Source organism: Harpia harpyja, chromosome 2, assembly GCF_026419915.1.
Source record: "Harpia harpyja isolate bHarHar1 chromosome 2, bHarHar1 primary haplotype, whole genome shotgun sequence".
Classification (NCBI taxonomy): domain Eukaryota; kingdom Metazoa; phylum Chordata; class Aves; order Accipitriformes; family Accipitridae; genus Harpia; species Harpia harpyja.
In genome coordinates, this window is record NC_068941.1 from 19,005,605 (window position 1) to 19,033,140 (window position 27,536).

A 27,536-nucleotide genomic window follows, 5' to 3' on the forward strand; every position below is an offset into this window, starting at 1 on the left:
GCCTATTTCAAGTTCTTCTTAGGTCCAAAACATTTTCTTTTCTCTTATGAAGCATGTAGAACAGAACTTTGAGCACCATTTGTTTTCAAATAAAAGTCTGTCCCTGACTACGTTGGATATGAAGGCTAGATGCAAGACAGGTGCTACATCCTTGCTTTGCAAAGCTGAAAAGAGAATGCAGAGCAGCAGAGCTCCCAAATATCCAGGCTGGCTCTACTCTCAGACCAGTTATCCCAAATAAACTGGAACAAGTGCACTAAGATGCAACTGGCTCTGTCAAAGGCCACGTCAGAACAGAAATAGATTTAAGAAACACAGTAGTATAAATATAAGGTCTGGAAAGAAAAAGACAAGATGAACGATTCTGTCAGGTGGAGCTGTTTCTGTTTGTATGAAATTATGGTACAGCTGTGGACAACAGTTCTACCTCTTCTCACGATTCTTTCAAAAAAAAAAAAAAAAGAGACCCAAAAAAACCATTGAGGAGCTACTCATCTCATAAAAGAATTTGTCAGGCTCCTTTGGGCTTCACAGTCATCATTTTTGGTGGTTCGTGTCACTAAAAACCTTTTAATAAAGCTTCTAGTCAAGGTTTTTAAGCTTTTAACCAAGCTTCTGGGAAATTCTGAACAATCACTTATCATTTGAGGTACATGCAAGTCAGACAATTGTGAATGGTATCTCATAACACTACCCTCTCTGAGTTACTGGCTTTCAGCCTATATGCGAGCCTCCGCCTACAGAGCAGTCTGCAGGCAGTTAAAGAATACCTGTTCCTTATACTATTGGTCTGAATTTTTGTAGCAATTTTGAGGTATTTACTCTTTAGCACAGAACAAAATGAGTGTTTTGAGGTTTTTCTATTCCATTTTTATAACCAAGAAGACAAAGCATTTTCCTTAAACAGATGCTGAGAATGGTGTCATGTTTTCATCTTCTGAACAGTCAAGCTAAATCATATTACATGATCCTCATAAAGTGCCTCACTCAGCAGGTGTTTAATTAGAAAGCAAAAAACAGTAAGTGAAGGTGATACCAGATACTGAAAGAAAAAAAACGAGTTAAGCATTATATTCAGGTTACAACTCCAGTTAGTAATAATTTTTTTTCCAGTTATTTGGACTCAGCATAGATGCCTTCTCTGCTCTACTTGTATTTCCAATTTGCCCACTTTTGCACTTCTAAGTTCTTCAGCAATTTTAAGTAGGTTTCAGAGCATTTGAGCCATCCAAATGTCGCACATAAATCCTAGCAACTAATGAGTTTCTGCAAGGGTACGTTGGCATTCCTTTGTTTTAAAAGGCACATGAAATCCAGAACTGAGAAGGTAACTATCAACATTTAGATACAAACCTACTTCTACTTTCACACACAGCAAGCAAGCATTTGGTTTCAAGGCATTAATGAATGACAGAGTGGAAATTTATGTGACTTGAAGTATTCGTTTCGTTTCTTTAAAGAATTCATTTGTTTCTGGTTTGCAAACAGTCCATTAAAAGTCCCAACTGTTTCTCTGAAAGAATAAAGTAAGAAAACATTGCACTGTGCCCCCTGTTATTTGAGAGCACTGTAGGACCTTACCCAAACCCTTCAAGAGACGTGTCAAACTCAATGAACGCCGGTGTAACTGATGATCCGTGAAGCCTGATATCATGTGGGGTTGTCATGGAGACCAAACATTTCACTCTTGTCAGGGGTACTGTGCTCCCTTCTGCTGGCTTGAGTAGGCTCTTGCTTATCCGATAGTGGCTGTCTTCATGCAAACCAAAGACGCTGTCAGAACCCAGACCTTCCATTGAGGTAACCATGCTATCTACAGTAGAAGCCAAGAAACAACACAACATTGCAAACAGGAAGCATTTTCAGACTATTTATTTGGACTTTTCAAGTACTGCTTCCAATGCAATAGCTGAATTGTCAATCATCGTTGACTAGTTCAGCCTCTCAGAAGATGATGAGTTGGGAAGCATTGCTCTCATTATAAAAAACATTCAACTGAGGCAGAGACATGAGTATCTTGAGCAACGTATTACAGAAAGTCTATGGTAATGGCAAAAAATTGAGCCAAGAGGCCATACCGTTACCTAACATCAGGAAAGTGTCCCTTTCGCAGAGGCTCGCTTTCAGGCGCATTCCTGCTACCTGACTTAACAGGCAGGAACAACTCTGCTTCCTGTTTTTCAGATGCAGTTAACTTGAGCCAAAAGTCTCAGAGCTCTCAATAAGCAGAAAGACTCAATAAGCTTAGCTTAGGAAATTTAATATAACTTGTATTCAGAAGCTAGCTTTGCCTTCTCTTTCCTAGATTAAAAACTTTTCAGACTCACATTTTCACAATTTTCATTGTTTACCTTCCCCTGTGATAATACCCTATTAAAAATAAATAAATAAATAAAGCACTGGCCTAGAGAGAAGTTGAATCTCTCCTTCTCTCTTCTTTTTAAATGTACTGAACCTGATGACATAACATGAGCTCAGTTATTTTGTTTTGTTTATTTATTTCATTATTTAATGCTTGTAATTCAGTACCATCCAGGATGCTTTCTAGTTCCTTTTAAATAATTCAAACATTTCAACTAAGGTATTTTTAGCTATGTGTTACAGCTGGCCATACAATGACTGAGTTGACACATAGAAATAAGTATCACGTGCTTTGGAAACTTATCAATAATTTCTTTGTATTACCATTTACTGAGACTCTCCTATACTACACAAACAGCTATTCCCAAGCTCTGCAACTCGTGGCTAATAACAGGAAAGAGTGCATCTGCAAGAGAGGTTTGGATCACCTGGAAGAATCCATCAGTTACAGATATTCAGTGCAGTTTATCAGATTGATTCATTCAATGGCTGGAAAACAGATGTAACTTTCCAGTGTGAAAAATCAGAGCTGATGTGTAATTGCTGATAGAATATGAAGCACTCTGTCAGATGGATGAACTTCCATGACAGGGTACCACGCAAAGGTATAATGAAAATTTCCGCTGCACACGTGTATGTGTGTCTGTCTATAATGTGGGGATATCTAGTGAATATCCTATCAAAATATATTGTGAATACTACCTTCCCACAGTGTTAATTCCAGGACTAAAACTGAAACTGAGTTATCAGGGTGTCCCCTCTGCCCCTTTTTTTTTTATTTTAAAGCTGATATAAGAATTAAGAGTGGGTGTTCCAACTCCAAATTCTACCTCTTTATAAGATAAACAATTATTAGATTGAGATTCTGCCAGATTATGTATATTGTGCTTTTTTTTTCTTTTTAATTCTTTCTATTTCTTTCTCATTACTAGTGATGCTAATGATGAGCCAGGTTCTTGAGTCTAGCTGAAATAAATGGAATTATGCTTAAGTGTAGGAATTTCAGTTATTTTATCTGACACCTTACTGAACCCATGAGAGACATTACACAGACTTAATGACATGATGTGCACATGAAAGTATCTGAGAAAAATATTTTTCCTTTTACTGTTAAATAACTACAAACTCATGATCTTCTGAAGACTTAAAAGCAAACTACTATCATATTTAGTAGTTACTGTTCCTAAAATAAAAAATTACAATTACCTCACTGGATATATATTAAATACAAGTACTACATTCCTTCTGCTTTTAGAACTTTTTCCAATCAAACTGTTCTGATGATTTCACATTCATTCAAAGCCAGGGTGGAGTTAGGTTTTTATGGATGCTTATCTACAAATTTTACAGAAGTATGCAATTGGGGGACATCAGTGAAGCATTCTTTATGCAACTTTCTCGCACTTCAGCACCTACTTCTCATTTCCGGTTCAAAACTCAGTGAGCTGGGTTTGTGCACTCGGTACTGTTTCAACAGCTTTTTGTCCCAAGCTCCGCAATTCAAAGGATTTCCCAAGCGTAAAAATTCCCTAAGAAAGAGAATAAAAAAATTTACAAATCATTTTGTCTATTTATTTGCCTAGAATGGCACCAAATCTAATACCATTTTTAAAAAAGACAGTAATTGTAACAAACGTAACTTTTAACTAAGAAAATAAATAAACTAATTACAAGAAACACATCTGATCCATTCGAAACTATTTAAGTTTTGAACACATGCTCTCAAAAGTTGGCATTATTTTAACTAATCAAACAATTTTGATAAAGCTCCCAATTCCCGTCTCTTCATTCCAGAGACTTGGCAGGAGGCTGCTGCATCCTGTAGGAGAACATCAGGACGCTCACTGATGCACATTCAGCAAGCTGAACTCATCTGGAAAGGCAGACCACAGGCTGAAGTGAGTAACTGACCTCAGCTTTGTTTTACCCATGTGTCCTATTTGGCTGGGGGATGGTTCCACAGGTATCAACATCTGTATCTATAGATAACTATAATATCTGTATCTACAGCTACCTAGGCTATCAGTATCGATGCTTAGGGAAGCTTAAGTTCCTGCGATGGAACTACCAGCAAGCGTGCTCCTTGCAGAGTCATTTCTGACACAGCTACATGCCACCGAAGTGAACCGAGCAGCTCTTGTGGCTGCATGTCATACACAGTTGTATGATGGTTTGGGTTGGAAGACTAGACCATCTAGTCCAAACCTCTCTGTTGTGGGCTGGGACATCTTTCACTGTATTAGGTTGCTCAAAGCCCCACCCAACCTGACCTTGAACACTTCCAATGATGGAGCATCTACAGCTTCTCTGGGCAACCTCTTCCAGTGTCTCACCGCACTCATTGTAAAAAATGTCTTCCTTATGCCCAATCTAAATCCACCCTCTTTCAGTTTAAAACCCTTACGCCTGGTCCTGTCACTACAGGCCCTGGTAAAAGTCTCTCTCCGTCATTCTTATAAGCCCCCTTTTTATATGTGAAGGCTGCAAGAAGGTCTCCCCAGAATCTAGCAAGCAATCCAAACTATCATACAACTGAGTGGGTATTGAACAAATGGTTCAAAATATACTCTAAAACTTTTCAAGCTTGCTTTTCTAGTACTAGCATAGATGTACAAACCTATTTGCATTAATACACAGAAAGATCAACTTTTTAAAGCGATGAATCCCCAGATTTTTCCAGACACTTCTCGTATCACATTCCTGCATTTCCTTCACACAAACTAAAGTGCTAAATAAAACTGCTGGCCCAAAGCTTTTCCAATCTGAGGTGTTTAACATTGCACAAAGTCAAGGAATCCATCCTCATGCTTCCTCTTCCTGAGGACCTAGTCAGGAATGGCATTTTTGATAGCTTCTCAAGATTTGCAGGAAGAAAGCAAGCATTTAACTTCAGCACAATCTCCGTGAAAAACACCAAACAGATTTCCCCGCTCCATACTTCTCCCTCCTCCCCTGTCCTCCAATTCCCAACATCTCCAGGGTTACACACTGATTAACAGAAGCAAGACAGTCTATCTGATAAGAAATAAAATGGGATCCCATGAGATCACTACCACACAAGATCACTTATGCTCTCTACCAATCCGAGCCATTTACAGCCAGCCAGCAACAGTGCAGGCAGCAGGCCTCAGCTCAACTAGACTTCAGTGCTATCTTTCTGACCTCAACACCATTGGCTGCAGCGCCTGTGAGGCCAGCCTTTCAAACATCCTTTGGAGTGGCGGATGCAGTGAGTGGTCCTCATCAGCCAGAGCAGCGCTGCATCTTTGTAGAAGCCGTGCATGGAGCCCAGCTTCGCACATGACTTGCTGGTTTCTCTCTGTGTGTACTAGAGATTGCAGGATATTGGCCACTGCCAGCTGAAGATCCAGCGCGTGCTGAAAAAAAAGAAGAGCACACAACTTGAGAAGACACAAACTGAGAAGGCAAATAAGAGAAAGCCCTTCTGCATAACAAAGAAAAAGAAACTACCGTTAGCAATAAATACACAAAACGTCCTGTACTTAAATATACACTTTCACCTCTTTATGAAAAAGGGTAACAAGTTATAGGAAGGATTACTACAACCACTGTAAAGAAAAACAATTCAGGCAGGAATGGTTAAACTAACCTGTCCTTTTCACCAACAGAAGTGAGTCAGTTTAGAAGTTTTATATGCTTAGCGTGTACTAAGAACTTTTATCTTTGTGACTGCTAAGCTATTCCTATTAACTTAACACAGAATCACAGAATCATTTTAGGTTGGAAAAGACCTTTAAGAGCGAGTCCAACCATTAACCTAACACTGCCAAGTCCACCTCTAAACCATGTCCCAGGTCCTTTTGCGCCAGGCCGCTTTCCAGCCACTCTTCCCCAAGCCTGTAACGTCGCATGGGATTGTTGTGACCCAAGTACAGGACCTGGCCCTTAGCCTTGTTGGACCTCATGCAATTGGCCTCAGCCCATCGATCCAGCCTGTCCAGATCCCTCTGTAGAGCCTTCTTACTCTCAAGCAGATCAACCCTCCCTCCCAGCTAGGTGTCATCTGCAAACTTACTGAGGGTGCCCTTGATCCCCTCGTCCAGATCATTGATAAAGATATTAAACAGATCTGGCCCCAATACTGAGCCCTGGGGAACACCACTTGTGACCGGCCACCAACTGGATTTAATTCCATTCACCACAACTCTGGGCTCATCCATCCAGCCAGTTTTTTTTACCCAGTGAAGAGCACATATGTCCAAGCCATGAGCAGCCAGTTTCTCCAGGAGAATGCTGTGGGAAACAGTGTCAAAGGCTTTACTAAAGTCCAGGTATACAACATCCACAGCCTTTCCCTCATCAACTAAGCAGGTCACCTGCTCATAGAAGGAGATCAGGTTGGTCAAGCAGGACCTGCCCTTCATAAACCCCTGCTGACTGGGCCTGATCACCTGGTTGTCCTGTTTGTGCCATGTGATGGCACTCAAGATGATCTGCTCCATAACCTTTCCCGGCACCGAGGTAAGACTGACAGGCCTGTAGTTCCCCAGATCCTCCTTCCAGCCCTTCTTGTAGATGATGGGCATCACATTTGCTAACCTCCAGTCAACTGGGACCTCCTTGGTTAGCGAGGACTGCTGATGAATGATGGAAAGTGGCTTGGTAAGCAGTTCCACCAGCTCCCTCAATACCCTTGGGTGGACCCATAGACTTGTATGTGTCTAAATCGTGTAGCAGGTCACTAACCATTTCCCCTTGGATTACGGGGGCTTCATTCTGCTCCCCATCATCATCATAATCTCTACAATATTTAAGATATATGCAACATAACTGCCAAATTAATGCCCTGAAGACAGAAAGTTGCCATACTTATCACTGGTAGAGGACAAGGAGGAGGAATCAAGTCTAGTAATTCTTGTAAGCTCTCGGAACTTTTTTTTAAAAAAACAAAACAAAACAAAACAATGTTCTTCAGGGAAGACATCTCAAACAAAATATACCTAAGCAACTTCAAAAAATGCCCAGCAAATCCTTTATATAGAAACCTCCAGTAGAGGTTTTCATTTGGGGATTCTACAAAGCAGGCAGTACAATTTTGGAACTAGAACATATTCCAGCTATTTCAAACAGCACGTATACACCGAGCTATAACGTCCAATCCCACGTCCTCCTCGTACTACGTGTTAACACCTGATACATCAGGGAAAACATGAATTAATCACAGTGCTTCAAAATTTATCTGATGGCCACTTCAGACATTTCTTTAAATTTACGTTGTTGCCAGGAGCTTGAAAGAGACAAAACAAAGCCTGTGAAATAAAGCAATTTCTATCAGACCTCTATGTCACCAGTTATTCAACTCAATTAGTCTGTGAAATGTGTTAGTTTTGCAGCACAAAATGAGAGGACATCATCGGTTTTCCCTATTTCCCGGAGCCATCCTTTTTCCCAGTCACTCTCAAAGCTTAAGACAGCAGAATTTTTTTGCTACCTCTGGGTGTGTAGCTGATCCAACAGAAGCCAGAAGATCCAGCATCGCGAGCATAGCACCAGGGTGGATAATGACTGCATCAGAGCTTTGTACAGGTGTGGGTCCTGTTTGGAGTTTCACATCAGCTATGTTTTTCTGAGGGCAAACAGGAGGTGTTGAAACAGAATGATATGCATGCCTGCAGGACAGAAAACATCCCATGGTTACAACACCCATCTATTATGAACTTTGCATTTTTCAAGCAGCTGTAAAGTTGAACTGGCCTATAGATGTTATTCCCCTCTCCTTTCTCTTCCCTCAGTTAGACAGACCAAGTGCTTTCCTCTTCTCAAACCTGTTGGACATGTTTGCCCAAAGACAACCTGGAAGGGTTTTAATTTCTCGACTATACTAGAACTCAGAAGTCTTTTCCCCAGGTGCTATGCAGTTTGAAGAACTTAAATGTTGCCTTTATTGCCTCCCTCTTTTCATTCTAGTTGTGGTGGCAGCACACAGCACCAGCAGCATGCAAGCTAGCACTGCTCCTGTTCTGGGGGGTGAATTCAGCTTTGAATACGTTTCTCCCCATTTGCTTTTCATTAACAGCTGATTATTAAAATGCTCTATCATGAAATTCTCGGCAATCCCTAATTAGCCTAGAAGAACAGAAAGTTGGTCTTGGTCTCGGTGTACGCTCGTGCCAGCAGTCTGTATGCTCTCAGTCTTTCCATGACTGCTACGGAAATTTAGTTTTACATTAAGCTGCTTTAGTCTGATCCAGGGAAAAGAGGCCTAGACACACTGACTTAGAAGCAACCACTTGCGCTGAGAGCTGTAGATGCGCTTCTTGTTGAAACTCTGAGGTATCAGCTTGATGCTATTCTTTCACTGCAAGATTCAACACACAAACAGCAGGGAAGTGGTGTCCAGGGAAGTGGTGGTGTCACCATCCCTGGAGGTGTTCAAAAAACATGTAGACGAGGCACTTCAGGACATGGTTTAGTGGGCATGGTGGTGTTGGGTTGACAGTTGATGATCTTAAAGGTCTTTTCCAACCTAAACGATTCTATGACTCTATGAGCAGCTTACTGAACATAGACTTTCAAGATGGTACTTTAGAAGCAAAAGATAGCTCGAAAGGCTCATGCTCACCACAAACAAACAAAACAAAACAAAAAAATCCCCCCAAAACCCACAACCCCCCCAATGAAAACCACCCATATTCTCACAGTATTTATCATACATGCTTATTTGTAAGAAAAAAGAAAAAACTCTATGCAGTAATTTTTCTTGAAGACCAAATATTGCCTGCTGTTTTACCAGAAGTGAGTCCAGCTAAAAACAGGTCTCTTCCTATCAAATCAGTTGAAAGAGGCATTTCCTCTCTCGTTCTCAGTGACAGAGATTTACCTAACCCCTAACCCTAACAGAAATAACACCCAGACTCTCTGTGCCTCACCCACTGGGCACTTCCAACAATGAAATCTTTTCTCTTGGGAGAAACAGGACATAGATGGGAGATGAGGAAGGCTGCAAGTACAATTCTGTCCTAAACACTCTGAAGGTTCCATCTCAAACGCACACACAAACCCCAGCAAGAAATGTCATTTGTGTGGGAAGGGTGAGGCAATGGATTATTTAGCCTAAGACAGGACACTAGGAAGTACAGAACAATCTTCTTGCGCTGGCTGGAAAATGGGCTGGATAAATAATGTTCCAACAAAAGTGTTCCTATTGAAAAGGCTCATGGCAGATCAACAACAACTTGGCATCTGAACAATCCAAGAGCACTTTTTAAAAGAGAGTGTTTGAAGAAAGATGAAATTACTGATGCTTTACTCATTCAGCTAATACAGCAAACATGAAATAGTGTGGCGATTCTATTGTAATCAGCCACTAAAAAAAACATCTGCCCATGTTTTACAAACTCCAGACATCAATTTCCTAAACTTCTCTAGCAGACTCACCATTTGAAACATCTGGCAGGTAGAGAAATCTTTGTTGTCTCTTTAAAATTAAATGGAATTAAGAACAGCAGAACAACTGGTAATACTATCATAGAGAGATGTTATCTCAACCCTTTTCCCTGTCTTAATGCAGAGATTGAAACATGGGCAATTGTTTCTCATGCATCCTGACAGCACTGTTCTTCACCTGAAGAAGAAAACTGCCACCTCTTTCCAATGTCACCTTGAGCGTCTCAATGCAAGTTCTACAGGATAGTTTAAAAACTAAATATCGATTTGTATTTAAGAATGCTCTTCAGTCTAGTGAAATTCCACTCCCCAAGACATTCTTGAAGATCAAGCTTCTGTCCACTTTTAAGCACAAATTTTACTTCTAAGCATCCTGATCTGCACTATCTCATTCACCTCATTAGGTAAACTGTGACATTATAACATGTTAGTACAGGGAGAGCCTAACAAAAACCCAAGCCATTGCTCAGTATGATTCACGAGCAAGCATGTGATCCTGGCCTCAAAAGGCCTGGACTTCAACATTACATACAAACTGAAAAGGGGATACAGTCAAGACTAGGCAATTTGCTTTTCTGTCAGCAATCTAAGTAAAAGTTGCGACCCTAAAGCATATGTTATTAAAAGTTTTTCACAATTTTAAAAATACCTTCCATGTTTAGTTTTTCCATATAAGGAGTACTTGTAGCAAAACAATGAAAAAAAAAGAACATTTCAAGAAGAGTTCTCTAGGAAAGGAAAAAACCCAGATCCTACAAAATCCTGCCAAAGTATTCAGCGAATGTTACAGGTCTGTAGGTCAGTGCAGAACCTGCAATAAATTAATTTAGCCATACTTATACATTCTTTATATGATCCCTTTAAGGGAGAAGAAAGGAAGAAGTGGACAATGGAAAAAGGCAGTGTACTGAAGACAACACATAGATCTAATTTAACAAAAAATAAAACTGAAGAAAAATACAAACTGAAATTTTATAATTAAGTACAAGTCTTGATGAGAATTATAACACCATTTTCATCTGGAAAGAAATAATCATAGAATCATAGAATCATTTCGGTTGGAAAAGACCTTAAGATCATCAAGTCCAACCATTAACCATGCCCCCTAAACCATGCCCTGGAGTACCCCGTCCACTCGCTTTTTGAATACCTCCAGGGATGGTGACTCAACCACTTCCCTGGGCAGCCCATTCCAATGTTTGACAAACACTCCGCATATCATTCCCCAAGAGTGACCACCATCCAAATTTTGTAAAATAAATGGCTAACAGTATTTTAAAGCTACATTCTATTCTGTACTTCACCCTGTCAGGCCCAAAGCATCCTCTCAAAAAAAAAAAAAAAAAAAAAGAACACTCTGTCAAGGTAAGTTTTTTCTGCCAAAATTTACAGCAATCAAACAGCTGACAAAGCTGTAGTTCTTGATTCAAATTATACAGGAGGGTTGGAAGAACAATGTATTCCAGGTAACAGGAGGACACCTATGTACCGCCATCCCAATGCATGTGCTGGAGGACTCCTACCTACTCTCGTTTACATAAAGGATAACACTTGGAGGGCACCACTCCTCAGGGAAATACAGCTTTGAGAAGTGGCAGGCATGTCTGAGAGAGAATATTAGCATATCTATGTATCCAGAACTGTTCTAGACAGTGTGCATCAAACCCAGAACTGTACTATTTTTGTTTATAAGAATTATTTGTGTGCACAGTGTCTGCTTGCTCTTTTAGCCAAACAACACAGGGCTCTCCCTCAGGCATCTGTCTTGCGAGTCAAAAGGCAGAAAACCAGGCCACAGCAACAAGGGAGATCCCCAGGAAGCAATGTAAAGGAGACAGAAAACAATAAGAGAAGAGCAAACACTTCTCTCAGAAGAGTCAACTTTGACAGAATCTGACCGTATCTGACATTTAAAAAGAGAAAAAAAGAAAATCAAATAATATTGGACTACAAAACCCAAGTTGTTTATTTTTGAAAGTAGGAAGATCCCAGCTACTGGCACTGAATTCACTAGGAATGACAAACACAATGCTGAACAACCGTGAGAAAGCAGACAGCTGCTCAAACAGACTTTTTGAAAAGCCTAGCCCTGTCTATTTTTTCACTGGAAAGCCAGCTTTTACAGAAAGGATCTGAAAAGTCACCCAGGCCAGCATGATCATTCTTTCTGTCCACTTTTGCTTTTAGTCTTATACAACTTATCACCCAAAGGCCTTTTCCGGTTGTGAAGATCCATGTCAAACACACTCCTTTACCTCAGCAAGTAGCCACGTTACTATGCTGGTGCTTACCTGAATTGCCCAAAGCATCCCACAGGGATACTGACTTTTTAAACTATCCAATTTTTATCTCACCTTATACCACACGGTTTTCAAATAACTGCTTGCATTTTCAGTACTACAGAAAACAAACAAAGGAAGCCTAACATATATTCATAATACATCTATTTATATTTTAATTACCAGGCTACATCCGCTACCCATCTGGCACTTTTTTATTCATCACACCCTGGAATCAGCTCCTGTTTGGCAGGCACTGCGTGTGTTCTGTTGCAAGCCTTTGCATACTTGTGCATTTGAGTAATTCAGTGAACCTGAGCAGCTATGCCAGTTACACCTGGGAGAACGGCAAAATGTAGTAAAGGAAAGGGCAATCTATAATGCTAGAGGTTAATACCAGGGCTGAAGCTGTAAAAAGCCTCCACAGGAAATGCTGTTTTCTTTCAAGTTTCTTCAGAGTAAATGAGAGGGAAAGGAGTTTGGCAGCTAAGGTTTTTCTCTGTGAACTGCAACTGCTATGTTTGTTCCTAAATGCCTCAGTGTTCTTAGAAAAGAAATGACAGTCTAAGAGGTTCTGAATTATTGGGAAAGTGGCCTTGTCCAAGCCAGTCCCTGCAGAATATCCAGGTATGACTCAGATAACATCACTCAGCAAGACAGAAAAAGGCTTCTCTTTACTAGCCTGCTTAAGTGCAAACATTTCCTTTCAAAGCAGTTTCCAAAAGCAGCTTTGGTTGCTTCCTTTTGCAAATATTTTACATTCCAAACATGAAACTTGGTGTACTTTAAGCTGTACACCAAGCAAGAATGACCATGTTTTCCACACATGGCACCTGCACCTTAGATAACACACAGTCTTTCAAATGTCTTATTAGCCTTCAAAAGCAAATCTCTGCCTAATCTGCATCTTCAGATAATAAATGGCTGCCCCTTTCCCTGGGGCTCCAGGAAAACTCTCCTTTTCATGACTTGCACAGGTCTGTAAGTGACACTGTTGTTGAATCAGTAAACTTTTTTTTTTTTTTTTTTTAAAAAGAAAAAATCTACCAGACACTAGTAGCTTGGGAGGGGAAGTGGGTGCAAGGATTTCTGAATTGTGCCATTTGTGCTTTCTTTCCACACCTTTTAATTTAGCATGCCTCTAAATCTTTTGGTAGTCAAGTACTGACAGGTTCATTCTTTATTTTTTATTCTGTGCAATTACTAACAAATGAGCACCTTTACAAGCTATCCACCTTCCTACTGAAAGTACCTTTTCTTGAAAAATCAATCAAAAAAAAAGAAATCCTGTTGTATTAATTGATCTACTAGCATAGTCTGAACTTCTTTTAACTGCTCCTGAGAGTGTCATTTATGCCTCCCTTAGATTTCTTATACTAGACCTTATTTGGTTTTGAATTATGAACTTAAGTGCTTCAGGAGTCTGGAGACATCTCTGATCTCATCCATTACCATCACTACCTAGGATTCACTATGAAACATACCTTTACATTTATTTCATCCAGTAAACACACAAGTGAAAATGCACACCTCAGAAAAAAATAGCAACTTGAGAGAAAAAACCAAACCCAAACTAAGAAACTCAACAGTGCAAGAGAAATCAGAAGCAAGATCAACTTCTCTTTGAAGGGTCGGTACCTTTTCCTGGACAAAGCTGGCGTACCCCAGGGAGAGGGGAGAGAAGTCTCATTTGTCAGGCAAGGAGGGATCTGTTCTGCACGACTACAGACAAAACAGACAGGGGGAGGACAGAGAGGTTAGAGAAGAAACCAGAGGCCATAAGCTTGTTAGTTCTACAAAAGCACCAATAAAATCGTTACTAGGATCCATTTTCCAGAAACAACAAGGACTACAAAGGACGCTACTGAACAACATGCATCAGGTACACACATGGACATGCAAAGCATGTACTTGTTTTATGGCGTGACTCTGCAGTGCTTATTCATTACTCCACAGAGGTTTACTGATATGACCACACTAGCAAAACAGAACATCTTTCAATGTTAAACAGCAGAAATTGAGAGGAGAAAGTAAAGCCTCAGTAAATTAAGTATAACCAACATGGGTAAGAAATAAAATCAATGTAAACTTTACAAAGAATGATGATAGAAGAAAGAATGCAGTCACTGAAGACGACAGCAAAAAAAAAAAAGTAACTTAACAAGGTAGCTTATGCAACAACACCATGGGATTTACTTACCCCACTGATTCCTCAGACTACTGCTAGCCAGTGTTTTAACTTCAACAGTATGTGCAACACATTCTTAATACACATTTTCCTCCTCCTATCTGAATACTTTAATTTAAAATGAGATTAAGTAAATTGATTTCTGTACTTGGCTTTTAAGTTTTTTCGGGGGTGGTATTTTTTTTTGTTATTTGTTTTTTGTTTTTTTTTAAACAAGAGAAAAAATTAAGATTTGCTACTTTGGAGGTGTTCATCAACAAAAACATGAAGTTTGTACTTTACTAGTCACCTAGTTTAAGAAAGCCTGAGCAACTGGCAGCTTTATTAATATCTCAACATACACAGCCACAGCTTCAACACTTGGAAAATCAGATGCTGTGTTTGACTAACTAGGTGGCCTGTCTTACTAAAACAGGGTCATATGCATTAAATAGCTGGGGTGCAGAAGCTCCAAGGTCCCAGATATGAAGCTTAGGTCTGCGTTTTACTTTCCTGTACCTTAAATTATGGGCAAGAAGTACTTTTAAGACAAGTCAATCTTCAACACATACTTCAGTATGTTTTGTTGTCATTTTGAATCAATTTTAAGACACACATTACTGTTCATTTCAAATTTCAAGTATAATTTAAATTCTAGTTTAACTCTTGGAGTGTCTCCCAGTTAAGTTTAGAAAACAATAATTTACAGACTAGCTAGAACTTTAAAGAACATGCCAAACCATCTAAAACAAGCTGTCTAGTCTGGATGGGTTTAGTAAGGAGAAAAGAGGCTGAGGGGAAACCTCATCGCTCTCTACAACTATCTGAAAGGAGGTTGTAGTGAGGTGGCTAACAAGTGATAGGATGAGAGAAAGTGGCCTCAAGTTGTGCCAGGGGAAGTTTAGATTGGCTCTTAGGAAAAATTTCTTCACCAAAAGGGTCATCAAGCATTGGAACAGGCTTCCCAGGGAAGTGGTTGAGTCACCATCCCTGGAGGTATTTGAAAGATGTGTAGATGTGGCACTTAAGGACATGGTTTAGTAGTGGACTTGGTAGTGTTAGATTAACAGTTGGACTCGATGATCTCAAGAGCCTTTTCCAACCTAAATGATTGTATGATTCTAAATTTGTCATGATATTATCTAATTACTTACTTTATAGTCCCGTATCAAAGAAAACATGAAGTTAAGGTGTGACATTCAACAACTAATTTTTCATTTGACTTAATAAAAGCATAAAAATCTAGTAGTTCTGTATGATAGAGCAACCAGACAGTCTGCCTATGAACCAACAGGTTGCTTCAACACATCAAATATAACCATATACTGACATCTCTATCTTAATTGCTGCCATGACAAAAACATTCAACATCAGAGAGAATGCTGCATACCCTGGAGAACACCAGCAAGCTAAGTCAATATTTGGTCAGATGTTGACACCTTATATTCCTCTCACTGGAGTGAAGGAACAAAGAAATAGATTAAAATGGAAATACAAAAGCCTGCAATGAACGTATTTGAAGAAAACTATTTTGGGGAACACCAGGGTGGGGGTAGGGGCAGGTAGGGCGGGAAGAGGGAAAAAAAGAAAAAAAAAAAAGCAAAGTTCATACCTGTCAAAAGAATCTGTTGCTACTTTGTAGAGGTAAATAAAAAGTTTGCTGCAGTGTCTTAGTGTAGGTGACACAGAATCCAGGGATATTAGGTCATCCTCCAAAAGTCTTTGAAATAGTTGTGTATTTGAAGGGAAGACATTCAAGGGACTTATTTTTCTCAAGTCTGAGAAGCAGCCAAGTAATCGAACAGCATCTGCCAGTTTTTCATACTGGATCTCTGTTTTGAAGAAATGAGAGTTGGCTGGCTCGTAGCGCATTGCTGCAGTCAATGTGCAGAACACGGTGTGAAGCAGTTCAAACACTTGATTCTGGTTTACTTTCTCCCAGCCATTCTTAGGCGGCGAGCACAAAGATCTTTCCATAGCAACAAGTAAAGATGTGACATACACAAATCCACCAACTTTTCTAAAAACAGTTCTTGTGCGGTGACTTTCTCTCAGCACTGACAGTAGGGCCTATGGACAAAACAAACAATCAAAACAAAGAAGAAGAAAAGCAGCAGCATTACAAACAGCTTGAAAAAAGGTAGGAAAGTTTTTGTTTGATATGCTAGCAAAATTCTCATGTCATTTGTCAGAATTTGGTAACACCTGAAGTCTCCAAAGATCAATTTTGTACTGCAAGAGTCCCCATCCTCAAGAGCTTACAAAATAAAGAGTGGGGGGAAAAGTAAAGCATTGCCCCTAATTTAGCAATAAGAAATTAAGGAGATAAATAAATCTGCCAGCAAAAAAAGACTTGACCAAGCCTAGAATGGAACCCAAAATCCCCAGGTAATTCCTTTAGTGATAAGGCAGAGAATATAGCTATTGGAAAGGAATCTACTCTGCCATCATACTTCACAAACAATTTCAAACAAGAGAGGGCAAACAACTGCCTGTAGCACTGAGAAAATCTAAACCTTGGAGCATCCTAACACATCCTAACATTTCTGGTCTCCCAGAAATCTACAATGCATAAGCACCTAGCAGCTACAAAACCACAACAGCACTCAAAGATAACAACGGCAGCAAAGAATTAGCCAAAAAAAACCCACTTAGTTTTACCCTACCTCTATAACAAAACCCATAAATCTCTGAATTGAGTGAAACTTGACTTTAAGAGTTGATGTTCAAAAATAAGCCTGAGAGAGTGAGAGAGAAACAAAAATGCATAAAACCTTACTTGCTGAACAAATACAAAGCCATGGTATATACAGTGGAAACTAGACAGATCTAGGTACTAGAGAATAATACTCATTTATCTGTGAAATCAGGGGGCGGGGAAGCCCATCCACCCAACCAAAACCAAACAAAAAACCAGCTGTCATGGGAAGTTTGACCCATACGTGAATATGGAATGTAGAAGAAAGTCTCTCTACATGAAGCATCACAAACAACAGAAAAAATGTTACTGATACAGAAAAATAGGCTAGGGGGGTGGGGGGAATCTTTCGCGACCAAGAGTTTACTACTTCAGAATCATGCTTTTTTTGGTTTTGGGGTTTTTTTTTAAAGCACTCAGAAGATGGGTAGTCAAATAGTTAGACTGTCATTCTTTTGAAGGCAGCATCTCATTTCCTGCCAAGCCTGGATAAACAGTAAGAGACACATCACTGCACCATTCTGGGCTGTCAGTTTCATAACCAAAACTTCTGAAAACAGCACCAATGGAAGACAAATACAACAGGTCAGATCAAGGACAGAAACCCTGACTTTGGATGTTAAACCTGTTAGGGAACTGCAGTATCCTTTCTCTTCCCTTAAGTATCATGACTGAGACATGCTCAAAAATGACTGGAGACCTTGATAGACAAAACATGTCAAATGAATCATTTTATTACTAGCTTTCCTTTCTGTCTTTTGGAATAATATGAAGCTGCTCATCTGCCAGAGAAATATTACAGCTCCTTTTTAACAGAAATGAACCTACATGTCTCAGTTCTCTCTGGTACTACTCATTTACTTACTACTTGCCTCAGCTTTCCTACCCTAAAATAACAATATTATGTCAATTTACAAAAAAACCCCATTAGCTATTCTGAGAAGAAATTGTGGGTCTAGATTAGCAGCCAAAAAACCTAATATGATAGAGAACAGAAGAGAGTCTTCTCTCTTCCTCTTCCACTCACAGCCTTTTCCTACCTTTCCACTATTTTGCTTAAGCAAGTTCTTCAGCTTTATCTTCTACTATGGTCACTACGATTTACATTTATATTAATTAATTCAGCATTTTTAACTAATTGGTAAAATAAAGTAAGTCTGCCACAGGAAAATGCATGCCAGCACTGAAAATAAACTTATGTGTTACATGCTTGCTCTTTTACCCCATGTATTCTCATTATTTTTAACTGAATAACACTCTGCCAGGGAACATTATTGTAACTGTAGAACCTCATTTCCTATCCACAGAGGCTGATTACAAATGATGATACTAAAAACACATACTCATTCACTAGCCTTCATCTCTGATTCTGAAACCTGCCATGGACAGATGGAAGAAAATAAAAACCATGCATCAAATGTACGCATTTCAACTCCAGAGACAATCTATCCAATCCAATCCAATCCCCTTCTCAGTGTTTTCTTTTTAAAACAGTGCTTAGGAGCAAGAGTCCTGAGCAGTACTTCATTTACCCTTAAGATGTCCGTTTTCAGCTGCAGTTCCGTAGGTGGAGCCGAGTGCATCAGTCCCAACAAAGTGCCCATATCATCTTCTCCACTAGGTGATAACACCAACTGCTGGATGATCATCAGGGCATGCTGTCGGCACTGGGGATACTTTACTATGTTGTGCACGCATCTCGCACCACCAAACTCCCTGAAAATACCTACTCAGAAAGGGGGTGGTGGGGATAAGCGCATAAGGAGTATGAAAAATACAATCAGTAACAAATAATGACAACAACAAAACATGAAAGGTGTTTATTTTCATTTCTACAGCTTGACTGGCAGGGTTTTAGCTCTATGGATGTTTAATGACTTATTACTAATTTTCCTCTCCTACCACAAACAAAAATAGAACTTGAACAATATTCTTCTGACAATATTTTTCACTAAAGATGTTGAGTACAAAGATGCAGGTCAGTTCTAAGAATTTCCTCAATAATTCTGTTACTCCAACAGTAGTTATTCTTTTCATGCTAGAGCTCAGAGAGTCACAAGATGAAACAAAGAAAAAAATAGAGCAAACCCTCCATCTTTAGTGAAGACTATATGCTGTTTTGGTTAAGGATAGCGTTTATTTTACATTTAGTTCATTGCCAAAAATATAACTAGGCTGCTTCTGGATGAGACAAGCAAACTGAGAGCACTGGTTGAGAAGCAATTCAGTCTATCCACAAGATTTGTAAAAGCCTGCAAAAGTTTTCTTGTGGCAAGACCTCTCTCTGTAGAGATAAAGCCTAAGTCAAATAATGGTTCTCAAGCTTACTGGATACTCAGAAGAACCCATGTGCAATATTGATTCTGAAAACATCGTAAAACCCAAACTGGAATATATATGGCACATATAATGTTTGTTTAGTACAGTGTCAGCACCTAGAATACTGCCTATATTAATTATTGAAGATGAAAACAGGGTAGGTAATGGATCTATACTGCATCAAAAGGGAACATTTTCCTTGTGACCATAAACTAAAAGAGCAGTTCAAATGACCAAGCTCAGGATTAACAAGCTAGTCAGGACAATGTTTATTCTCTCTAATGTACATATACAAACCTTAGTTCCACTATCCATTTCTGATTTCCTGCCTCCTGCTTTCTTTGACGTTCTTTGGATGAGACAAGGACTAAGGCAAAAGGAGAAGCCTCACACCCTGGGACAGTTAAGTTGGTTGCATCCCTTTACAGGCAAAGCGCATCTCCTCAGCGGTCAGGTCTCTTGTTTTCAGAGAGACCGAGGTAACATTTTATATTTCTCCCACTCTCAGTCAAGATTCTCGACCATCCAGTGAACCTGTCTGGGTCTGGACACCCAAATTTCTTGTTTGAAATTCAGTTTTCAGCTAAGCAATATTTAGGAAACCGTATCAGAGATACTGGTTTAAGATCAGTAAACAAACTTTGAGTGTGGTATGAAGTACTGCAAGGCTGCATAATGCCTATTTATGCCTCTCTGTGATGACCTAAAACTTCTGCTGGACTCTGGATACAGTGCCACTGGGCTTACATACCAGTCACGCTGCACAGACAGGAACCACAACTTCTCCAAGAAATGGTTTCTTAACTCCTCCTGTACAGCCCTGTCATACTCCTGAACCTGGAGTGCTACTTACAAAATGAGGCCCTTGAACTACCCAGGAGTCCTCAGAAACAACATCTGTAGCATCATCCCACAGTCCTGATGCATTTTACACTACCCTCTGTTGTTTCTCTGGTGGATACTCAGAGACTAACTCAGTACCGAGAAGTAGCAATGAGGTACTGATAGCTGCTTCAAGCTTCCTAGGTGAGGTCAGGAACGCTGTTTAACAGCAGCAAAGAATTTGTCACAAGTCAGTTGGACGCTACCACGGTCCGATCATAACCCAAACCTCACAGGCGCAATGCTCAGGTACCACAGACCCTGACACCACACAGGTACATATAGTCCAGTTCTGTGAAGCAAGACCTGCCACTTCTAAAATATGAGGCAGTTCCAGTCCTTCAGAGATGTTATTGTCACATACTTACACCACCTCCTCTCATTCATCCTTAGAAATCAAACAATCCTGAATTTTTGGGGGTTTGGGTTTGTTTCTCCCACACCCCACACCTCCCAATTTCTCCTTATATGGAAGCCCCCACATGTACCTTCATGCCACTCCTTTCTGACTCATTTCTAATTCTGCCTTTTCTTACATGGCAAAACTAAAGCTGAGCAATAAATGTACAACTGTGTAATCGATTCATGCAATTCATCTGTAATCTATACCAATTCCTCTCTAAAACCTCCTTATTTCAGCCTAATTCACTTGCTTCTTGGTTCATCATTCATAGATGAACAGGTTCATCTAGTAAATCAAAGATCAAGTTTTTTTCCTTTCCATTGACAGGAAAGGTAGCTTGGTGGACAAAAGGGAAGTGGCAAAGGAGACACATCTCAACTTCAGCAAAGCTTCTGGCAGTGTCATCCAGAGCGTTCTCATAAGCAACATGACAAAATGGTCTAAACGCAATCATGACAGACTGAACATATAACTAATTGAAACATCAGCTTGGAGTAACCTCTGCTTTGCTGCAATGCGTTTCTGTTTTGACTAAGGGCATGAAACTGGGGTTTATCTTGAGTGCCATGAATAATGCCTTTCCTGATGGAATGAAGAACTTACTTATCAAGTATGTGGACAAAGCCAAGCTGGCAGATGTTGTAAATGTTCAGTGGGCAGAATTCAAAAGCCATCTTTGAAAGTGGTTTGAAACCACAAGCTGAAATGCAACAGAACTTGAAAACAAGTGATACAGTGAAATGGCATAGACAACACTGGAGGTTACTCCAACACCGAGCCTAAATTTAAATAAAAAAGTTTGCCCAGGCAAAAGCAGAACAGAAACGAGTTACAAGCTTTATGTTATTAGCCCAGGAACTAATGTTTAAACAGTGAGCTGTCAACGAAGCTGGACAATTTTCAGGATTTCCTTCTTAAGCATTTGTCACAGATTGTAGTTTCTGCTACTTAAATGAAACCAAAACCAAAACCAGAAGTGAGAAAACACCAGTCAGAACTGAGAAAAAGGAAAAAAAAAAAAAAACCCTGCTAAAGTAAGGATGTTTCATGGCCTCCAAGGCCAGAAACTTCCTGGTTCCTTAGGGTGGTGTCTGTTTCCCCCCACCTGCTCATCTTCTTCTTTGTCTAATAGAACAGACAAAAAGGGTTTAAAAACAGTTATCATCCTTTCTCAATCTGTTATTTCAAGGTCTTGGAGACAGCTTTTACTAATATGAGATACACATACTGTCTATTTCGATGTCACTAAGTCTTGGCTAATGAAGCATAATATAAACCTGCCTGATTTAGAAAAGGACACTCATAACAGAGCCCCATTTATACATACTGAATGGAAATATGCCTTTGAAAATGAAAAGCCATCTTTCACTAAAGGCGCAAGCATTATTAATCACATTTAAGTAGACATAAGACTGTCAGCGGCAAACTACATGTCTAATTATATGCTTAAATTTTTCAATATACAACCTGTGTTACAAGCCCTACTACAAATTATTATAGTACTGTTGGAGAGTGATGGGGTGTGGTGGTTGCCTCCAGGTAAACAATAGCAAAGGAACTCAAGTTAACAAGAAATGCTATCTTGTACTCCTTTATTTTATGCACTCTAGTTTATGCTGCCTATTCTCTTTTCTGGAAAAACTTGGCAAGAGAAGAAGTGTATTTTAGTGTGTTTGATTACTTGCCTGAAGATAGAAACTCAAGACTACTTTGCTTCCAGGCAGATTTTCTGAGTTACTTTTTTATAAATATTTTGACAGCTGTCTCTCCACCTACCTGCATTTGTGTTTGATCCTTGTAGAAGTACTGTCAAGGTCTCCATAACCAATAAAGCCAGCTGCTTTTGGTCCTCAAATGAACTGTTTCTTGAATCCCCTAAAAAATAATTTCAGAAGCCAAAGTCATAGTAAAAATCACTCTTTTCTAAGATGCTTCTTGATACTTTCCACCAACACTTTTATTTTCTTTGCTTCCCCAGAGAACATGCAACCTTACCATATTCCAAAGCAAATTAAAATTTAGTCTACACATACATTCCTGGGAAAGTTTAACTATGAATCGTTTGAAAAGTTAATTTATAAACACAAGAATTTAAACAAGCTTTTGAGCATTGTGAGCTCAGTGGCTGACACTGCAGCTGTATGTGTAGTTTCATATCCCCACCTGTTGTTTCTTGAAGCCACAAAACCATACCATAGTTGAAGACTTAACAGGATCTGTTCTTGTTCAGTATTCAGTACTTGAAAAGAGAAATTCCGCACGAAAGCACAAAACTACATTCACATAATTACAGTAAATGTGCTGATGATTCAACAGGTTTAATAGATGAACCAACACTGCAAGTGGCATCTTAAACACAGAGTAACACTCCAGAAAAAAAACATTTTTTTAAAATTACTATAATAAGAAGCAAGCCACAACACAAGGGCATGTGCATCCAGGTAGCACCCTAATCAGATGACAGCATGGTCCATTTATTTACAAGAACGAGAGAATTGATGTGTTTTTCAACGGAGCTGCTGGCAACAAAGCTTTCTAACTCTAATCAACTGCTACCACTCACTAACAAAGCTTCAGACAATAAACCCAGGTGAAATATTTTTTAAATCATAATTGTTGGATAAGTGTCACTGATGCACACTAACTCAATTGCAGTTTGAATAAAGAATGAAAAAAAAAATTCCTCTGTGTGTGTGTGTATGTATGCAAGTATGGCACTTGGCAGCACTCGCTTTGCAGGCTAGGCAGCTATGTAGCTTATCTCAGAGATGTTAAATTCTGGAGATAACTAATTTAAAAAAAAAAATTATTTTTTTTTTTTTAAAAGCTCTTAGAAAAATGTAGACCCAACTTATAAAAAAGTCTGCAAACTTGAAAACATATTCCTATTAAGAGCTCACATATGTGCTCTATAGTATTTTTTCAAAGCTGGGGCTAAACACAATGAAATGCACAAGTACCTTTTGTGAGGAAGAGTATAGATACTATGTATTGCTCCTTCACTCGCTCTTTTCATGTTAAGTAACATATATTAAACCAATACATCAAAAAAACATTTAAAAAGGAAAATATGAACTACTATTTTGCATTCATACAGCATCTTTCATTAAAGCTTGCCTCGAGCTTCTCACAGGATGTTGAGAAGCAATTCCAATGAGCTTTTAAGATGGCACAGCAGCCCCCAGCAGAACTCAGCCCTTAAGATACACGTTGAGACTCTCTCATTCCTCCTCTAAAGCACTAGCCTCCACCATTCCCACCCAAAAAAAAGACATGTATTAGTATAATGGAAGAGCACACACTACCTTGATCATTCAGTGCCTGAGTGGGATCTTTCAGAAGGGCTGCATATTTATGAAGAAGATTTACCATCACTTCCAGAAGTCCCACTTCCCTGAAGACATCCTTAAAGATGTAGTCATGACGGGTGAACTTAAGGAGTGTCTTCATGGCAATGATGCTACACTGAAAAGAAGTGCTGGATTTTAAAAGGATGCTCACACTGATCAGTTCTTTACAGGGTATGTAATTCAAGCTGAAGACAACGAATTCCAGCATCTCAAAGTATTTGGTCTGCACTTCCGGAAGTTTAGGAATTTTCTCTGCAAACTGAGACAATGTGTGCTGCGATTCCAAAATGAAGTAGTTGGCATTGTCCGCCATATAAATATTCGTGATGGCATCAAGGATGATTTGTGCTAGATAGTTGGTTTTCGCTCTCAAAAATGCGTTCTGGAGGACCGAAAATGCTTGAATATTCCTCACACTATGACCTAAATCAGGAAACAAAGGGGGATGGGAGGAAAAAGGAAAAAGAAAGTTCTTAATCGTCATAAACAATGAGTACACTTACTAATAATGATCCATGCATTTTAATAAGTGCGAATAAAATAACAATATATGTCACATATAATAAAAATTTTTATTAAAACTAACTCTTCAAGAAAGCCTCTGCATGATCACTTACATTGCAAATCCTACAATCTACTGTTCATTAAGATGGCATCTTCATCTTTGAAACTAGCAGCTAAATGAAAGATCATTTCTTTACAATAGGTAAGTAAGCTGACCTATTGTTAAAACGTGCAACAGGATACAGTCCTGGAGATAAAACAAAGCCTGCCTGTCATCTACCCAGGCCATAAGAAAACTAATTACAGCAACAGGAACATGTTCTGTACTCCATAATGCAGAATGCAACTCTGTTCTCTACAAGTATTCGGCAGGCTAAGTTTGGCGTAACAGCCATCTGTATCCCCTCACTCAACAGAGCAAAAAGCAATGACAAATCCTCATCAGCTGGGTTCAAAGCTAGACTACATGCATGGCCTCCAAATTATCCTCTTGCTTCCATTCTTTGGCAATCGCCTGTGAGAAGAACAGAGCTACATGTAGAGAAACTCCATAGGGCAGTGTAAGGCTGGCAATTGCCTGCCTTCCACAGAGAGGCTGCTCTTGCTCAGGTCTGGATTAACTGGCATGAATGACCATATCGGTATCAGAAGGTGGCAGAGAGTTGGCTTTGGGAATCAGGCCTGGGGAATAAGAAAGCTTTGGCAGGGTCCAGTACTGTTAACAATTAGGGAATTAAAATAAAGGGAAAGACTTGTAAAGTGCAAGGTAGCTATAATATTAGCACACAAAGACCTCACATCTTTAAAAGATTGGTCAAATTTCTTCTTACAAGTACCTTCCAGTTAAATAAAATCTCATTCATTTAGCCAAAGAATGCATTGTTTATGAGTGCTCCCTGTGGTCCCCAGAATTTTCTATGGGTAGATATTTTTCTTATTCTACTATTTTTATTCTACTAAAAAGATGCCTCAAAGCCAAATTTTTTAACTTCTGTAGGAACAGTACAAGTCACAGTGGACAAATCCCATGATACAGAAAACAACTAATGGTAAAAACAATTTCAAAAAACCCCAAAACAATCAAGAGTGAGAACCTGCAACACATCCTAAACAAGCATTTAGGATGCTCTAACAACAAAATCTTATTTTCAAACAAACTATAAGCAAACTGTTAACCTGATTTAAAAACCCTTTCATAAACAAAGAATCCTGATTTATTACCTATGCTCTGTGGAATGCTACTCTCTTTATTGTTTATAAACTAAGTTGTCCAATTTAAAAGTAAATTCAGTTATCTTCGTGTCTAGCCTTACCACCTTCCCTCTCAGTATTTCTCCAGAAGGCAACAGGAAACTTCCTTCAAAACTAACATGGAATGATTTCACATACTGGAATAATAGTAATGTTACCTTATAAGTCACATTCATTTGTTTCTAAAAGGACATTTTTTACATGCTTTCTTTACAATGAAGAATGTTGAAAAGGGGATTTAGAGCTTATTAAATTTGACAGGAACATAGGCAGTGACAGATACAACTATTTATATTCTAATTTAGTATCAACAGTTGTTCCACGCAATCAAGCAGATTAATAAATTAACTTTGATTATTATGAGGACCCCTGAAGAAACCAAATCTTAACTAGCTCTTCAGAGTTCAAGAACTAAAAGGATTTAAATAGAAGCAATTAAGAAAATGAGCTAATATGGTCTTCACAAAAAACCAACTTGCCAACATAATGAAAAGCAGGTAAAAGGAACTGAGATGTAGTGACAAATACCAGAAAGTTAAATAAAAAAATTCCTGTGGAGACTGCAATAGGCCATGGTTCTCTCATGCTATTGTATCAGACGAGCTGATTAACTTAAGCGAAAATTAGGATGTCATTATCAAAACATGGAGAAATTAAGCTCTGAGTGTGACTATCACCTTCCTTCTCTGTTTAGTGCAAAGGGAAAACAATTCACATGAACAATAAACTCTCTCAATACCAGAGAAAGGAAGTCATTGTCCAAGGAACCCAGACATACAAGAGAAACAGTGAAAGTGAATCCATTAGCCTATAAATCTATAAATGTAACCCTATCACAAAAATTTTTCTTCTATCCCTAGCATTACTAAATCCCACTAAAAGTCCAAGTAACAAACTAGGTCCACAGTCACTATTAAATTCAAAACTCCTCGGGTACATGCAAGACTTACATGAATTTTAATTTTATGCACAGGATGTGAAAAATAAGTTTATTTTTATAAAACCCTTTCTCCCCTCAGACTTCCTCAACCTTATCTCCATATTATAATTGACTGTGGTTGCAAGCACACCACAGACCACCACTCGGTGAACACTGCTGATGAAACAACAGACTTCAGCTCACAAGTTACACACTTGCTTAAGCTGACAAAAACTAGCAGCAAATCGGGGACAGGGAGGGAAGTCAAACCAGTACATCAGCCTTTCACATCAGTTTAGTAAGAGCAGCTTAAAACATGGTAAATCAAATCAGTTCATCTTTCCATTATGATAATCTCTTAAAATGTCCACATAGAAACTGTCAGCTTTGCAGTGAGAGATGTTTGACTCAGCCTTTAGTCCTCAAAGACAAAAGCTCTACACTTTCTTCTTTGGGTACCAACTCCAAAATAGAACTTTTGAGACCAACAGAACTAAGTATTTGATATGCAATCTTAGTAAAAGAACCTAGACTCAACTGCAAATGGTTAGTGTAGTAGACAGCTTCTCTGTATTTTGTTGTTTATATTTAAAAAACAAACAAACAAAAATAATAGAGGGAGAAAGAAAGCACTCACCTTTGCCTGCAGGCTGTGGGACTGCAAATCCAGGTAGCAGGAAAGGTACTCCAGTGGTAACACCAGCTGGCTTTAATTCATTGACACCATACGTTGTTAAGGAAGTTATCAAATTAACTAAGTCCTTCAAAGCATCCTTAGATTCAGCCTCTTTTGCCTGTTCTAACCTAAAGAAAATATAAGAGATCAAGTTAGCAGCACTAGTTTATTTCAACTCAAATCACTTTAATATCTCTTCCATTTTACGCTATCAATTTAGAGAACACAATTTTACTACCCTGTTCCTGTAGTATCTTACGTGTTGTCTGTTCGTATTTCATACCGTTAAGTCAGTCAAACATTATTGGATTTATGACAGC

General features: G+C 39.1%; 1 protein-coding gene across 9 annotated transcripts in view; it reads right to left on the minus strand.

The window, feature by feature from the left end:
- The window catches only part of WDFY3 (WD repeat and FYVE domain containing 3), a 187,911-nt gene that overhangs the window by 75,296 nt on the left and 85,079 nt on the right, over positions 1-27,536 (minus strand). For 7 of the 9 annotated variants that reach the window (XM_052772395.1, XM_052772388.1, XM_052772360.1 and 4 more), the window contains 10 exons: positions 27,178-27,344; positions 23,822-24,289; positions 22,293-22,391; positions 18,445-18,638; positions 15,827-16,284; positions 13,686-13,769; positions 7,814-7,991; positions 5,524-5,738; positions 3,778-3,890; positions 1,582-1,813 (listed from right to left, as the gene is read on the minus strand). In XM_052772395.1, the coding sequence (XP_052628355.1) occupies positions 1,582-1,813; positions 3,778-3,890; positions 5,524-5,738; positions 7,814-7,991; positions 13,686-13,769; positions 15,827-16,284; positions 18,445-18,638; positions 22,293-22,391; positions 23,822-24,289; positions 27,178-27,344 (2,208 nt within the window). Of the gene's footprint in view, positions 1-1,581; positions 1,814-3,777; positions 3,891-5,523; positions 5,739-7,813; positions 7,992-13,685; positions 13,770-15,826; positions 16,285-18,444; positions 18,639-22,292; positions 22,392-23,821; positions 24,290-27,177; positions 27,345-27,536 lie in introns of those variants that run through there. The other 2 variants (XM_052772380.1, XM_052772405.1) reach the window with 2 other exon arrangements.